General features: G+C 53.8%; 1 protein-coding gene across 1 annotated transcript in view; it reads left to right on the forward strand.

Moving 5' to 3' along the window:
* The window catches only part of PTK7 (protein tyrosine kinase 7 (inactive)), a 58,992-nt gene that overhangs the window by 25,108 nt on the left and 19,176 nt on the right, over window positions 1-14,708 (forward strand). Inside the window, exons 2-7 of the mRNA XM_045542002.1 lie at window positions 8,888-9,175; window positions 9,635-9,737; window positions 10,148-10,338; window positions 10,423-10,573; window positions 11,583-11,731; window positions 11,986-12,252. Coding sequence (XP_045397958.1) covers window positions 8,888-9,175; window positions 9,635-9,737; window positions 10,148-10,338; window positions 10,423-10,573; window positions 11,583-11,731; window positions 11,986-12,252 — 1,149 coding nt within the window. The remainder of the gene's footprint in view (window positions 1-8,887; window positions 9,176-9,634; window positions 9,738-10,147; window positions 10,339-10,422; window positions 10,574-11,582; window positions 11,732-11,985; window positions 12,253-14,708) is intronic.

Below are 14,708 nucleotides of genomic sequence, written 5' to 3' on the forward strand. Positions count from 1 at the left end.
ACTCATTTAAAAGGAATTCATATGCTGCTTCTCCCCCAAAACCCCACAGTACATTCATCTATCGGGGAAAATAGCGGGATATAGAAGGAGGAGCCTCAAAACGTAGTGCTGAGTGGAAAGAAGTACAAAGCGGGTGAGATATATTCCAAGACCATTCCCATGAATGAAAAATACCTGCAATCTCATTGTGCAAGAGCACAAACAAAAGGATTTACATTAAACACAATAGAATGGATGTGGGGGATGTGGATAAAAGGGAATCAGTGAATGAAATGAGAAACAGCCAGCGTGGCATCATGGAAAGAACACAGACTTACAGCCAGACAGGTCCAGGGGCAATTCCTGACCCTGCCATTTACTAGGATATCCTTGACTCCGGTTTCCTTTTGTCTATAAAATAAGGCTGACTGGCGTTGAGGGTTCTTTGGATTAGAAATGCATCCATGCGGAGGCCTGGCAAGCAGCGGGTAGTCGGAGAGCTAGGGCAGTGCTGCCCAGTGGAGCTTTCTTGAGGGTGGAGCTGTTCCACTATCTGTGCCAGCCAGTATGGTGGCCACCAGCCCCGTGTGGCTCCTGAGCACAAGATATGTGGCTAGTGCAACCGAGGAAATGAATTTTCATTTTAATTAAGTTAAATTTATTTATTTATTTTTATTTTATTTTATTTATTTATTTATTTTTGAGACAGGTTCTAGCTCTGTCATCCAGGCTAGAGTGGTGCAGTGGCCTCATCACAGCTCATTGCAGCCTTGAACTCCTGAGCTTAAGAAATCCTCCTGCCTTAGCCTCCCAAGTAGCTGAGACCACAGGCCCATGCCACAATGCCCGGGTAATTTTTTAAGTTTTTGTAGAGATAGGGTCTCACTCTTGTTCAGGCTGGTCTCAAACTCCTGACCTCAAGCAGTCCTCCTGCTTTGGCCTCCCAGAGTGCTAGGATTACAGGCAGGAGCCACTGTGCCTGGCCTAAATTAAATTTAAATAGCCCCATGTGGCTAGTGGCTACCATAGTGGACAGAGTAGATTTAGGGGCATTTTAACTTCTTTAGAAGCCATTGGAGGATTTTCCTTGTTGAATGGAGTTGAGGGCACCCCATGACCCCTTCCTGCCCCCAGGTGTTCAGCAATATTGGGATGTAGGCAGAATAAAGGGCGGGGAGTACAATAGGCCCTCCCTGCTGCAGGGAATTTGGCTGTGGCCACTCTGGTTAGATCTGTGGGCTGTGCTCATCTGCCTGGAGTATTAGCTTCCCAAGTGGGAGGCAGAGATGGGTACAAAGAGCTCATAAAATGGAGTGTCATAGAGTTTTCTGAGCCTGTCTTGAAAATGAATCATCAGACTAAGGCTTGGTCCAAGTGGTCCAAGGTAGTGGTACCTTGCCTGTCATTTCATTTGCTCCCTGCCTCCGCAGGAGGGACAAGGGGAAGCTGACTCCCAGGCTTCACCCTGGCACTCTTCTCCATGGACTCTGAAGGATCCTGCATGTCCCAGAGCCCCTTAACCTCTGCACCTGGGAGTCAGAGACCTGGAAGCACCCTAGATCTGGGCCCCTCCTGTGAATGGCTGTGGAGCCCACAAGTCCCTTTTCATCTTCTCTGGGTAGTGAGGGGCTGGGCGTGTCTTCTCTGGGTCCCCGAGAGCACTGGCAGAGCACCACTGAGGTCTTCCTGGGGCTCGTAGCTGGATTCCTAGTCTTCCAGTCCAGCAGCCCTGTCACCTTCCCTGGCATGTATATTATTTCCTCACGCTCCTCACTGACGTCCTTCAGAGACAGCTGGCTGCTGTCTCCCTCTCTCTCTCTCCCCTTTGGGCTGAGAACGGATCTGTCCCCAGGCATGGAGGGTGCAGAGAACTTGTGGCTCCCCCTAGCAAGTCTGTTCCAGGCCCCCTTCCTGGCATTCACCTTAGGAAGGGATCTCCTTAGTCCAAGGACATTCTAATCCTGGGGTCCCCCAGTTCCTTAGAACTTCTGGGCTTTTTTTAACTTCCCAGAAAAATAGGCAGACTTGTGTGTGTCTGTACTTAAAATGTAAAATTTTATTTGACCATCATAAGGGCCTGTGGGCTGAGAAAGAATCAATAATAAAATTGGGTTCAAGGCTGCCATTTTCCGGGTGAGAAAACTGAGGCCCAGAGGTGGAAATTAAGTTGACCAAGATAAATAAAGGTAGATGTAGGACAAGGCTTCGGGTCAGATAGACACTGGAGTGACTTCGTTCCCTCACAGACACTCAAGGAGTATGACTGTGTGGCCTAGGCACCACAAGGGGGACTGAAGCATCATACTGCGCAAATGCCTGCCCTCCCCTCGGGCTTACAGTCTAGCCTGGGGGATACAACCCCCGGTCAGAGGCGGGAGTATTGGGGTGTTGAAGGCGGTGAGCTTTCCGTGCAAGCATGTGGCCGGGACAGTGGGGGCATTAGAAGGCAGAAGTAGATTTGAGGCAGCTGCATGGGGCTGACCTGCTAATGGAAGTGGCTCGTCAGAATGATGCTGGATCCCTGTTTGCAGCCCCCAGCTGCCTCAGACCCCACACACCTGCTGTTTGGAAAGTCACTTTTAATCCCTCTAGGGCCTGGCCCTCCGTTTGCCAAATGGGCTCTGGAGGCTGTGGGGGGTGCGTTCTGGGAGTGCGTCTCTGTGTCTGTGACTGCACTACTTGCTAGTGGATGTGTCAGAACTAGAACCCAGGTTCCTTTCCCTGCCCCTTGTTCCTTCTACCTGATGACACCACCTCCCCCCGGCTCAGTATTTCCTTCATTGCTGCTTCCTTAGAGACACCACAGCCATTTAAGGGTCACTAAGGGTGAGAGGTGTGTACTGGGTAGAACCCTTCCGGCCCTGGTAGAAGACAGGCAGGTTCCAGAGGCTGACGGTGTGGCCTTTGGCTGGGGAGCACCTAAAGCCACATCTACAACTGGTGTTTTTGTCCCTCCGTGCTTGACTACCACATAATGCTGGACACAACTGGCCCAATGCTGGCCCTACTCCTGCCGTTAGAGGTCGATCTGCCCCTTCTGGGCCTCCCAGGAATGGGATGGGCAGGTCTGAGTTGTGGTTTTTGCCTAAGGTGAAAGAGCTGGCCTGCTGGGCTGTTCTGCTTCAGTCCCTGGTGATCTTGTTCTGTTTCTCCAGTCTGGATGTGGGAACCTTTCCAGATACTGACAGTTAAATCCCAGGACAGGGGAACTCAGCAAGGTCCCTGGCTCTGCTACCTCCTGCCCTGCTAAGAGGAAGGGCTGGGATGGACTTTGGAGGGCTGCAGGCTCCTGTTGGTGAACGTGGGGTCTTTTGTAGACCCTGGGAAGACAGAAGGGGGTTGGAACTTTGTGCTGTGCAGCTTGCTGGGTCTTGTGGTCTGCTGTGGTCCATTTTCAGCGACCCCTGAATCCTGCGTTCTGGCCTCATCATCAAAGAGTGTGGGTTGCTTGTGCTAAAACCATGTACTATACTGGTGGTAGTTAAGAGGGACATTCCAAATCCCCAGATTCACAAATACCCCTGCAGCGTTTTGTGTTTCTGCCAACTTGGGTGAACTGGGAAATGACTGGCCTTACTGTTCATCCAAGTGACTTATTCCTGCAGCGGTTGAGATTCGTTCCTCACAAAATTACCGATGGCTGTGAGCCATGGACCTTTGGAAGGGCTCAAGCAGTCGAAAGTGTTCAGTCAAATCCTCAAGGGCCGAGGGTCTGCAGCACAGTGTGCTGGCCCCTTGGGGGCGGGGGATTGGGCAGGCTGTTCAGTGGCTTCGGAGGCACTGTGGCGCCTCTCACTTGGTCCCCTTAGAGTTTCCAGGTGGTGGGGACTTGTGAGGAGGGCTGTCCTCTGTAGGTCAGGGAGCTTGGGGGTGCTCCTTACCTGGAGCATTTGTGCTTCTCGGGTTGAGGGGTGCTTCTCCTGGCCTGGACCCTGGTGCTGTTGCCCCAGACTGGGAAGTTGGCAAACCTCTCCCTTGGGCATGTGTTCCAACATGAGTCACCTTGGTCTGAGCTCTAGGGCCCACTTTCAATTGAGGATGTTCCCCACAGGGACCCAGGCCGTGGAGCCAGTGACTGAGTCTTCAGTGTTGTCCTGGTGTGGAAGAGTCAGCCACATAGGCATGGCTGGTTGACCTTGCCAGTCACACAGTCACACGCCACCACGCAAAATCCCCGTCCCTTTCTGGAGCACACTCCTGGAGGACTTTTTGCCTTGTAGCATCAAGTTCCTCACTCAGCCAGGGTCTTGGTATCTCAGGCTGATCCTGAGCATCTGTTGGCAGGAGAGGAGGTTGATAGAATCAACCAGTGGGGTTTGGCAGGTTTGGGGGCCTTATAGGTCCTGGAAGTGTTTTTCCTAGACCAGCAGGACTAGCCCCTGAGAAATGGCTAGTTGAGTGGCTCAGAGGAGATGGGTACTTGGGCTGAAGCAGCTGAAATTACTTAGAGCAGGAATCCTTAGGAAAAACTTCCTGCTGCTCTCTGCTCTCCATAACAATTGTGTTTACACATATGTATGTGCACGCAGGCACACATATACACACATGGGTTGGCTGGGCCTGGAGCCCAGAGAGCAGCAAGGAGGGTGGGCACCAGACCAGATGCTTGCTGGGGGCGGGGAGTGGAGGGCGTGCGGGAGTTGGGCTGCTGCCCACACGGCCCTTTCTCCAGGGGCTGGGGCTGGAGGTACAGGCAAGAGTGAGTGTCTGCATATAGATGGCTATGAGGGAGCCAAGGAAATGGCTTGAGAAACATCCTTATTGGGCATTCGCAGCTCCAGCTTTGTTGGGGTTGGCACCTGGTGTGGGCAGATGGCTCTGCCTGCCTATCATTGCCGAGGGGCTTCTTGGCCCACTGCGCCCAGGGGGCAGGCTCCCACCTGGGAAGCAGCGCCCTCTGTGTGCTTCGTGTCCGTGAGCCGACTTAGCCCTCGCACAGCCTGGTAGGGCTAGTGTCCCCATTCATGGCAAGGAGAAGGGAGCAGAGAGGCTGCACTAAGGTGGCATCGCTTTGGAGCAGCAGGGACAAAGCTGCTGCATGGGGTAGGCTGCCCTGAGGGGCACACAGCCATGTGTCTCCATGAGGACATGGGTGTGGCAGGGGTGATGTGTGGTGGGGCCGGACTGTGAGGAGGGGGCAGTCCTGGGAAGCCCAGGATCAATGTGCCACCAGATGAGGCCTTTCCCAGACCACAGCCCTGGGGGCATCCTCAGGTCTGGGAGAGGGGGCAGGAATGTGCTGGTGACTGTATCACCTTGGTCCCCACAAGCCTTTGTCCTTGCCTGTCATTTCTGTCCTCCATTTCTTGTTGTTGGTATCGGCAAAGCTTCTGGTACAGCTGAAGTAGAGAGTCCTTCACGTTCCAGCCCCTCCTTTCTTGGAGACTGACATTTCTGCCAGGACTTCCTCGCTCTGCCTCTGAGTCTCCTGCCCCTTTCTCCTGACATAGAACAACAGACCAGCATCTCCTCCTGCAAGCCATGCAGGAGGCCAGACTGGGCACATCCCAGGCTGTCCCCTGAGCAAACGTGGGTGCCACAGCACTGGGCCACATCCCGAGTGAGGAGCCTTGTGGCCAGGGGCTTGGAGCAGGCCCGGTAGCTGCTCTCCCTGCCTTTGGAAACATCTAAAGTTTGCCCCAGCCAAGCACTAACCAGGACCTGCTGTGAGCTGACGTCAGGGCAGAGGGCCCCTCGGGGCTGGCTTTGATGTTTCCCAGGCCCTGTCGTGGGGGTGCAGGGGGCTCTGAGTGGCAGTCTGGGAATGCAGCATCTCTCACCACAGCCATGGAGCAACCCAGCCCCAGGAGGGCGTGCTGGAGGCTGAGGTGGGGGTGGCTGGGGCAGAGCTGGGGGTCCCTCTGAGTCACACTGTCTCTTCTCCCAGCTCGGGCTTCTGTGGCAGGTGGTCTGTGGTTCCTGCCACCCCAGGGCCCCTTTCCCTCCATCCCACCCACCATCTGATTATTCCCTTCAGACTTCTCTGCTGTGGCAGCTCCTTCCCTGTCAGGGTCTGGGAGTCGTCCTGGGTCTTGGTGAAGGGGGAGCCTTCTAATCTTAGAATTTGAGTCCTTGAGCAGGAAGGGTGATTGTGAGAACACTAATGGTAGCTGCCGTTGAAGGTGAGCTCCGTCCAAAGCACTACACGCGTTACCATGTTTACAATGCATGACAACCTCCTGAGAGGCAGAAGAAGCTGAGGCACAGTCTGCAGTACTTGCCCAAGGTCGGACATACTGAGTGTGACAGGCAGGATTTGAGCCCAACCAGCCTGAGTCCAACCCCTTAGCTCTCCTCTGCGTGAGTGCCGCTCCTGGCTCCCCACCCTGTCTGCGGAAGCTGAGAGGGAAAGTGGGGGTTTGCCCACACTCTGAGGGCAGGTGGTCTTTCTTTGGTTTTTGATGAGCATCCTGGGGTTCCGGGTTGAGGTTTCTGAGATTTGGTGAGTCGCGTTTGCAGAGGCCCGCTAGGGTCGCAGTCCGAATCTGCCCATTTGTGTCATGAGAAGTGCTCAAGAAGTATCCCATACGCCAGTTTTTTTTTTTTTTTTTTTAGACAGAGCATGTCGTCTGGGCTAGAGTGCCGTGGCATCATCATAGCTCACAGCAACCTCAAACTCCTGGGCTTAAGCAATCCTCCTGTCTCAGCTTCCTGAGTAGCTGGGACTACAGGCGTGAACCACCATGTCTGGCTAATTTTTCTGTTTTTTTCAGTGACTGAAATCTCACTCTTGCTCTGGCTGGTCTCAAACTCCTGACCTCAAGCGATCCTCTCCCATCAGCCTCCCAGAGTGCTAGATTTATAGACATGAACCACCGTGCCCAGCCCCATACTCCAGTTCTTACCTCATACTTCCTTTGAGGTTTCGTCAGCTCAGCCAGTGTTTGCTGTGTGCCTTTATATACCTGGTATTGTCTGCAAGAGGTGTGTCTACCTCATTACCTGGCTGTGATCGTGGGGAACGTGACTCCCATCATAGGATAGATACTTCCAGGGCTTTTTCCACATCCCTCGGTGGGGCTGGGAAGAGTGTGGAGTTGGACTTGGCTTTTTTGGCTCTGCCACACATGAGCTGTCTGATCTTGGGCAAATCCCTTCATATACCTGCACCTGGGTTTCCCCATCTGTACCACAGAGCGGTTGTGCCATTATGCCCAGCAGGGGCAGGGCCACACCCCTGTGTAGCACTTGGAAATGTGTAGGGGTGTGTTTGGATTGTCACAGTGGCTGGGGGTGCTCAGCAGTGCCTGGAGGGCAGATTTGTTAACTGGAATGGTGGGTGGGATAGCCCAGCAGGATGGAGAATTGTCCCACCCAGAGAACCAACAGTGCCCCATTAAGAAGTAATAATGGGGGTGCTTTGTGCCAAAGTGGCTCCGTGAGTGTGTTTTGTGTTGGGAGATGCAGGCTGGTGCCTCGGAGAATGTTGTAAGATGGACCAACACCAGAGGCAGCCCCTCATGGGGACCCACCCTGGGGGATCCTGGACTTGTCTTGATACCGACTTTATGAGGACTCCAATTCTCATGCCCTAAAGCACTGAACCCCACCTCTAGGGACTTGGAAGTGTGCTCTTTGGGTCAAGATTAGTCTCCAGGGAGAGGAGGGGGAGAAAAAAGAAAGATTAGTCTCCAGTGGTCTGGGAGGGGATGGGGAGAACCCTGTTAGTTTCTTCCTTCCTGCCTTTGCCTGGCCTAGGTTGGCCAGAGGCAGAGCCTGCTACTTTATGTAGCAGTCCCAGGTGGCCTGTTTCTTCTGGAGCAGGGAGGGGGAAGAAGGGGCGGGGGGCAGGGGACGGAGGGGGCGGCGCTGCCTATTCCGTGTTCAAGGCCCAGCGGCTCCAAGGCACCCACGTGGGCCAGGAACAAAGCCCAGTGTGTTACTCCTGCTGCTGCCGTAACCATGCCACCCACCTGCCTGGCCCTGCCCTCCACCTCCCTAACCCGTCTGCTGCTCAGCGCAGGCTTCTTACCTTCCCTTTGTCCCCACTGGCTGTGGTTCTAGGGACCTCCTTGTCCATGGGTGGCCCCCTGGCCCCAGCCAGAGCTGAACTGTAGCAGTGCAGGAGGAGAAAGGACTTCAGTTAAAAACCTGGAACCACTCGGCTCACCTCTCAGCTGAGCACAGGGAAGCTGATCTTGGCCACAGGTGGATTCTCAGGGATAGAAGGGAAGACGTATGGGTGACCCTGACACATCTTTCACGGTAGCCCAGGTTTCTAGGGAGTGTTGGCTCCTCCCGTGATGGGATGGGTTCTCTCAAAGAAGGCCCTGGGGAGCGCTGGGCTGCAGAGCATCTGTGGGTGGAATTCAAAGCTTCCCCGACCTGTGACCACCTCTGGTGCAGGCACCCTCGGCGGCGTGTGAGGGCAGGTGATCTTTCCAGGATGCTCTTTGGGTTATGGTTTAACTTTGCTCAGCCTCCTGATTGTGGATGGTGGGGAGAGGTGCCTGCAGTGTCCCTGCCCCTCACCCTGGCATCAAGACCTGCTGTGGTCTGGCCCTGCAGGTCCAGGCCCTCTTCCTGCAGGAAGCCTTTCTGCATGGTCAGCCGCCACCCTGCCCTCCGGGGTCCGTTCTTCCTCTGTGCTCTGGAGGCACTGACTGCCCGCAACATTCATTTGGGATTTCCATGACCGCAACTGTGTCCTCTAGAGTTGCTCCATGTGCCCCTCCAGACTTGGGGCCTCTTGAGGAGAGGGTACTGTGTTTTTGTATCCGGCAGAGCACCCCACACAGTTTAAAAGTTCCTCAGTGGACACTTGGCAATTATGGCATCGTGATCCTTCACACCTGCAATCACTGGACACCTCCTCTATACACAGCCCCGTTCCTCCTCCTCCTGTCCTGTGCTAGGTCAGAGGCTGCAGCTCCTCTTGACCCTGCCTGTCCCATGTCATCATCTGCAGGTGCCCAGGCAGCCATCGTTTTCATCAAGGAGCCGTCCTCCCAGGATGCGCTGCAGGGGCGCCGGGCACTGCTCCGCTGCGAAGTCGAGGCCCCAGGCCCGGTGCACGTGTACTGGCTGCTCGACGGAGCCCCTGTCCAGGACACTGAGCGGCGTTTCGCCCAAGGCAGCAGCCTGAGCTTTGCAGCTGTGGACCGGCTGCAGGACTCCGGCAGCTTCCAGTGCGTGGCTCGGGATGACATCACTGGAGAGGAAGCCCGCAGTGCCAACGCCTCCTTCAACATCAAATGTGAGAGCTAGAGGGCTGTGCCCAGTCCCCCTGGCAGACCCTCAACTTCTGAGCCCAGGGGACCCCTCCTTTGCCTCGGCTTCTCCCGTTGCCAGTTGAATGGGGCAGGCAGAATGTAGTTGTCACTGGCTCATTTTGCTTGTGTGGATGAGAGGAAGTGAAAAGTTTCATTTTTTCAAAAAATATTTTTCCTTGAGGTCTTGGGCCCATTTATCCGCCAGATGCTTTCACAAATGGAAAGGGCGGTCAAGGCTTTGGCCAAGTGGCAGGCTTGACTTGCCAGGGCTGAGTGGGTGCTTGATATCTGCTACCAATACCCCCAGCCTCAGCTCCGTGAGGCATCCCCATGCCGGTTGGCTCTGGAGCCTTAAGGTTCCATGGTTTCCTGCTTGCCCTCCTTTCCTTCCTTCCCCCCCTTGCTCTGCTCCACCCTCACTGCAACCGTGGCCTCTGCTATAGGGATTGAGGCAGGTCCTGTGGTCCTGAAGCATCCAGCCTCAGAAGCTGAGATCCAGCCACAGACCCAGGTCACCCTTCGTTGTCACATTGATGGACACCCTCGGTAAGGAGCCAAGGAGGGTGGGGAGGGAGGGGTTATTCCAGGCAGGTAGGGACTTTTCCCCAAGTCCTAGACCGTGCAGATGGACCTCATTTCATCCTGTGACCCCTCCCTCCACCACCACAGTGCTCTTCATTCCTCCCCAGCTGCTGCCCACACCAGCCCGGGGGGCCTTTGGAGGCCCACGTGGTGTGTGGAGTGATCCATCTCTGGATTCTGGGATGCGAGAGATCTAGAATCTCAATCTGATTCTCCCTGAATTCTGTGCCCTTATGCAAGTCACTTCCTCTCCTCAGGCCTCAGTTTCTCCATTTGTAAACTGAGGGGCCTAGCCCTGACCCTCTGATTCCATACCCTCTCCACTGGCCACTGAGTACCCCTCCCCTCTGCTGCTGACCCTCTCTGCCCCACAGGCCTGCCTACCAGTGGTTCCGAGATGGGACCCCCCTCTCCGATGGTCAGAGCAACCACACAGTCAGCAGCAAGGAGCGGAACCTGACTTTCCGGCCGGCTGGCCCTGAGCACAGTGGCCTCTACTCCTGCTGCGCCCACAATGCCTTTGGCCAGGCCTGCAGCAGCCAGAACTTCACCTTGAGCATTGCTGGTGAGCCTGGGGTGGGGAGGCGGGAGGTGAGGGTGGATGGGAGGGGCCTGCCTGTTCATGCCCCCATACTTCCCCCTGCTGCAGATGAAAGCTTTGCCAAGGTGGTGCTGGCACCCCAGGACGTGGTAGTGGCAAGGAATGAGGAGGCCATGTTCCACTGCCAGTTCTCAGCCCAGCCACCACCAAGCCTGCAGTGGGTCTTTGAGGATGAGACTCCCATCACTAACCGTAGTCGGTAAGGCATCTGTCGGTAAGGGAGCCGTCCAGTACAGTGGTACTGGTTGTGTACTGCACATGTGTGTTCTCCGGAAGGGGGTATGATTCATATCACAGATATCATAGATTTCTACATGTGTTACTTCAAATTTCCAGCAGATGGCAGTAGAGTATTTACTGTTAACAAAATAGTCTTAACAAAGGGAAGAGTCTGGGGTAGGGCATCTTTTTCCAATTTGCACAAAGGCACTCTGAGCTAGCGGTGGCTTTACTTCTTTACCCACTCCTCTCTTGCCTACGTGGGTCTTCTGGGATAGTGGGGATGGGTAGAGACCCAGGGATGGGAGGGACATGGGATGTAGGTTGTTAAGGTCCAGGATAGCAAAGACACATTACACACACATACACAAACACATACACACACATTTTTTTGAGGAAGCAAACACCTCCAGAAGGTGCTAGAAGGTTCCAGCCACTCTACAGGGATTTCTCTCCTTGCCCAGGCTCTAGGAGAGCAGAGGGTATCATTGGGGTGTCAGGCATGACCATGGTTCTTGGGGGTGTGGCTCGTAGGCTAGAGGCATGAATCCCACCTGGCTTCAGCCCTGAGGACATCATCAGTAGTTCATGTGGTATGGCCCAGGGGATTCTGACCCCTAGAGCTGGGTGGCTTCTCAGCTTGGCCCTGTGGGTAGGTGGCCCCTCTGTCTTGACAGTTGCACACTGCTGATTATTCCCTGTCTCTCACTTGTAGCTGTTTGCCTCACTGCTCTCAAAGCTGAATCTTTTGTAGTTAGTTGGAGCACACACTTACACATGTACAGCAACACGTGTGTACATGCATGCATATGCACACACATGCACACACATACCTACCAAAGCAGAGTGTCGCCCTCCTTTTCTCGCCCTGTTCCTGTCCAATTCGTTCCTACATCTCCGACCTTTGCAGGACAGGGTTCCTTCTCATTCCCCTCTAGCAGGAGGCCTATGGGCCACTTCTTCCAAATAGCACTCTCTCCCCTCCGCAGTCCCCCACACCTTCGCAGAGCCACAGTGTTTGTCAATGGGTCCCTGCTGCTGACCCAGGTCCGGCCACGCAATGCAGGGGTCTACCGCTGCATCGGCCAGGGGCAGAGGGGCCCACCCGTCATCCTGGAGGCCACACTTCACCTGGCAGGTGGGTCCCTTCGTTTGGGATACTGAATTGGGGGCTGCCTTTGACCTTGGTGGCACATAGGCTCCTGTTTCCCCTCAGAAAGCAGCTTGGAGGGAAGAGGGAGGAAGAGGATGCTGGGGGTAGGAAAAGGAGATACAGAGGGTTACATGGGAGGGTTTGTGGTTGGAAAAAGCCTAGGCTTGCTGTGGGAGAACATCATGTACCCTGAGACCCACGGTAATCGGGCTGTTCCCTTCCTGCTTACATCCCTGCAGAGATTGAAGACATGCCACTGTTTGAGCCGCGGGTGTTCACAGCTGGCAGCAAGGAGCATGTGGCCTGTCTGCCCCCCAAAGGTCTGCCAGAGCCCAGTGTGTGGTGGGAACACGCCGGTGTCCGGCTGCCTACCCACGGCAGGGTCTACCAGAGGGGCCATGAGCTGGTGTTTGCCAGTACCACTGAGAGCGATGCTGGTGTCTACACCTGCCACGCAGCCAACCTGGCTGGTCAGCGGCGACAGGATGTCAACATCACCGTGGCTAGTGAGCACCTTTGCCCTGAAGGTGGAGGAGAGGTGGAGGGTAGCCCAGGTCACAGGAGGTCTTGGACTCTGGGTGTGATGGACAGAGGCTTCCCTGGTGCTCACCTGAGGCACTTTCAGCTCTGAGCCTGCTGGCTTGGGAATCAGTCAACTGCGGGGAGCTGGAGTAGGCAGTGGAGAGCCAGGCACAGAGGCTGGGAGGGGTGCATCAGAGGAAATGGTGACAGCCCTCACAGAAAAATGTCTGCAGAGGAAAGAGCAATGCACTAGGAGTCTGGAGACCTGGGTCCCACTCTGCCTGCAATGCACAGAGTGACCACTTACTAGGGCTTAGTCTCCTCATCTATAAAATGGGGCTAATAATCTACTTCCTACCTTGCTAGATGGTTGGAAAGATCAAATGAAGTAGATGAAAAAGATTTTTCTTTTTCTTTTTTGGGAGGTAGCAATGGACAAAATTATAGGCGATTTTTATTTTGTATTGGTTTGCTATACTTTCGGAATTTCTTTAATAAACATTAATTATGGGAAAAAGGGGGGGAAAGCAATAAATATGACCAAAAATACATATGGTAAACCCTGCATACGCTTGCTACAGGTGTAGGGATTTGTTTATTTCTTTCTTTATACCATGCCTTGTTCTAAACCTTCATGGTAAGTTAAAAGGATATGAAATACAAACTATAATATCCACAGCACACGCGTGCACACACACACGCGTGCGCACACACACACACAATTTTGCAACTTGCTACTTCCACTTACCCTTACATTACTAACATCTTTGCAAGTGAGTAAATTTGAAAAAGATTTGAACGTGAAAAGGGCTTTGTAAATGTGGGGTTGTGTTGATAGTATTCCTGTTAGGATACTGAAATCTCAGCAGATATGCCCTCTCGTGCTCAGGCACCTGATGCGAGTGGGAAGTCACAGAATACACGTGACGGGTGCTCTCAGGACACGCAGTGACATGCAGACAAAGACAAGCTACACAGTCAGACTTTCTCCAGCTGGGGTCTGTGGGTCACCTGCTCCATTAGGGGTACTTTTAAAAAGGCAGAGTCCAGGGATCCACTTCACCTCTCCCGACCCAGACTGTGGGGTGGGGACCAGGCAGAGGTGTGTTTAACAAGTACTCCTGGTGATGCTTACGTGTGCTCAAGTTTGGGAACTGCTAGCTTTGATCAGTCATTCTCCAGACGCTGACTGAGCCATGCCACGTGCCCCTCGCTGCACTCCAAGGAGGCGGCCTGTGGAATTTGAGGGAGAGTGGTGACACAGGCAGGACCAGATCAGGTGCTGAGTGCTGGAGACACGGGTCCCACTCTGCCTCTGGGACAGCGTTCAGTCAGTGAGATCTCAGAGAGGTGTGTCGAGTGCCTTCTCTGTGCTGACACTGTTCCCAGTCCTGGGAATGCAGCAGTAGCGGAACAGACCAACGCCCCTGCCCTTGTGGAGCTCATATTCTAGTAGAGTGACAAAGCAAACAAGAATAACAACTGAATGAGCAAATATATAATTTTAGGTGGCAGTAGAGCAATGAAGAAAAATAAAATAGGGAAAGTGACAGAGACAGGGTGGGGACCAGGGGGAGTTTAGGGAAGACCTCTATAGAAGGTGGCATTTGAGCTGGTATGTAAATTAAGGAGGGAACCAGCCACATGATAGCCCTGAGACAGAAATGGACCTGTATGTTGGAGGGACAGTGGTTGCCTGTGTGGCTTGAGTTGAATAAATGATGGTGAGAGTGGCTGAGGTTGCCTGAGAGGTGGAAACTAGATCCCATGGGGCTTTGTAAGAACATCATAAGGACTTTGGCTTGTGTTGCAAGTATATCAGTTATCCATTGCTGCATAACAAACCACTCCAAAGCGTAGTGGCTTGAGACAACAGCCGTTGATTTGCTTGTGACTCTGTCACAGGGTTTAACTGGGACTGCTCATTAGTTCCATGTGCTGCTGGCTGGGCTCAAACATGTTTGCAGGCAGTTGATGGTCAGCTGGCTGGTCCCTGATGGCCTCACTCACATGTTTGGCAGTTGACTGGGGCTATTGACTCGGGTGCCTTGGGTCTCCCTCATGTGGCTTCTGCAGCAGACTAGCCCAGGCTTCTTCAGGTGGAGACTGGGTTCCAAGATGGCAAAAGTGGAAGCTGCAGCACTTCCACCGCATTCTATTGGACAAGGGAAGTCACAGGCCACCCACATACCAGGGAGTAGAGAAATAAGCCTTGCCTCTTGATGGGGAAAGTGTTGACATCACATTGCAAAGAGATGAAAGGGATGGGAGAACTGTTTACAGCCATCCTTGCAAACAGTCTACCACACCAAGTCGGTTGGGATGTCCTTGCAGGGTTTTGAGCAGAAGATTGATTTTTCAGAAGATCATTTTGGCTGTCCTAAGAAGACTAGAATGTTAGGGGCAAGAGTATAAACAGGGAGGCCAGTTAGTGATGACT

The sequence above is a fragment of the Lemur catta genome, chromosome 2 (assembly GCF_020740605.2).
Source record: "Lemur catta isolate mLemCat1 chromosome 2, mLemCat1.pri, whole genome shotgun sequence".
Classification (NCBI taxonomy): domain Eukaryota; kingdom Metazoa; phylum Chordata; class Mammalia; order Primates; family Lemuridae; genus Lemur; species Lemur catta.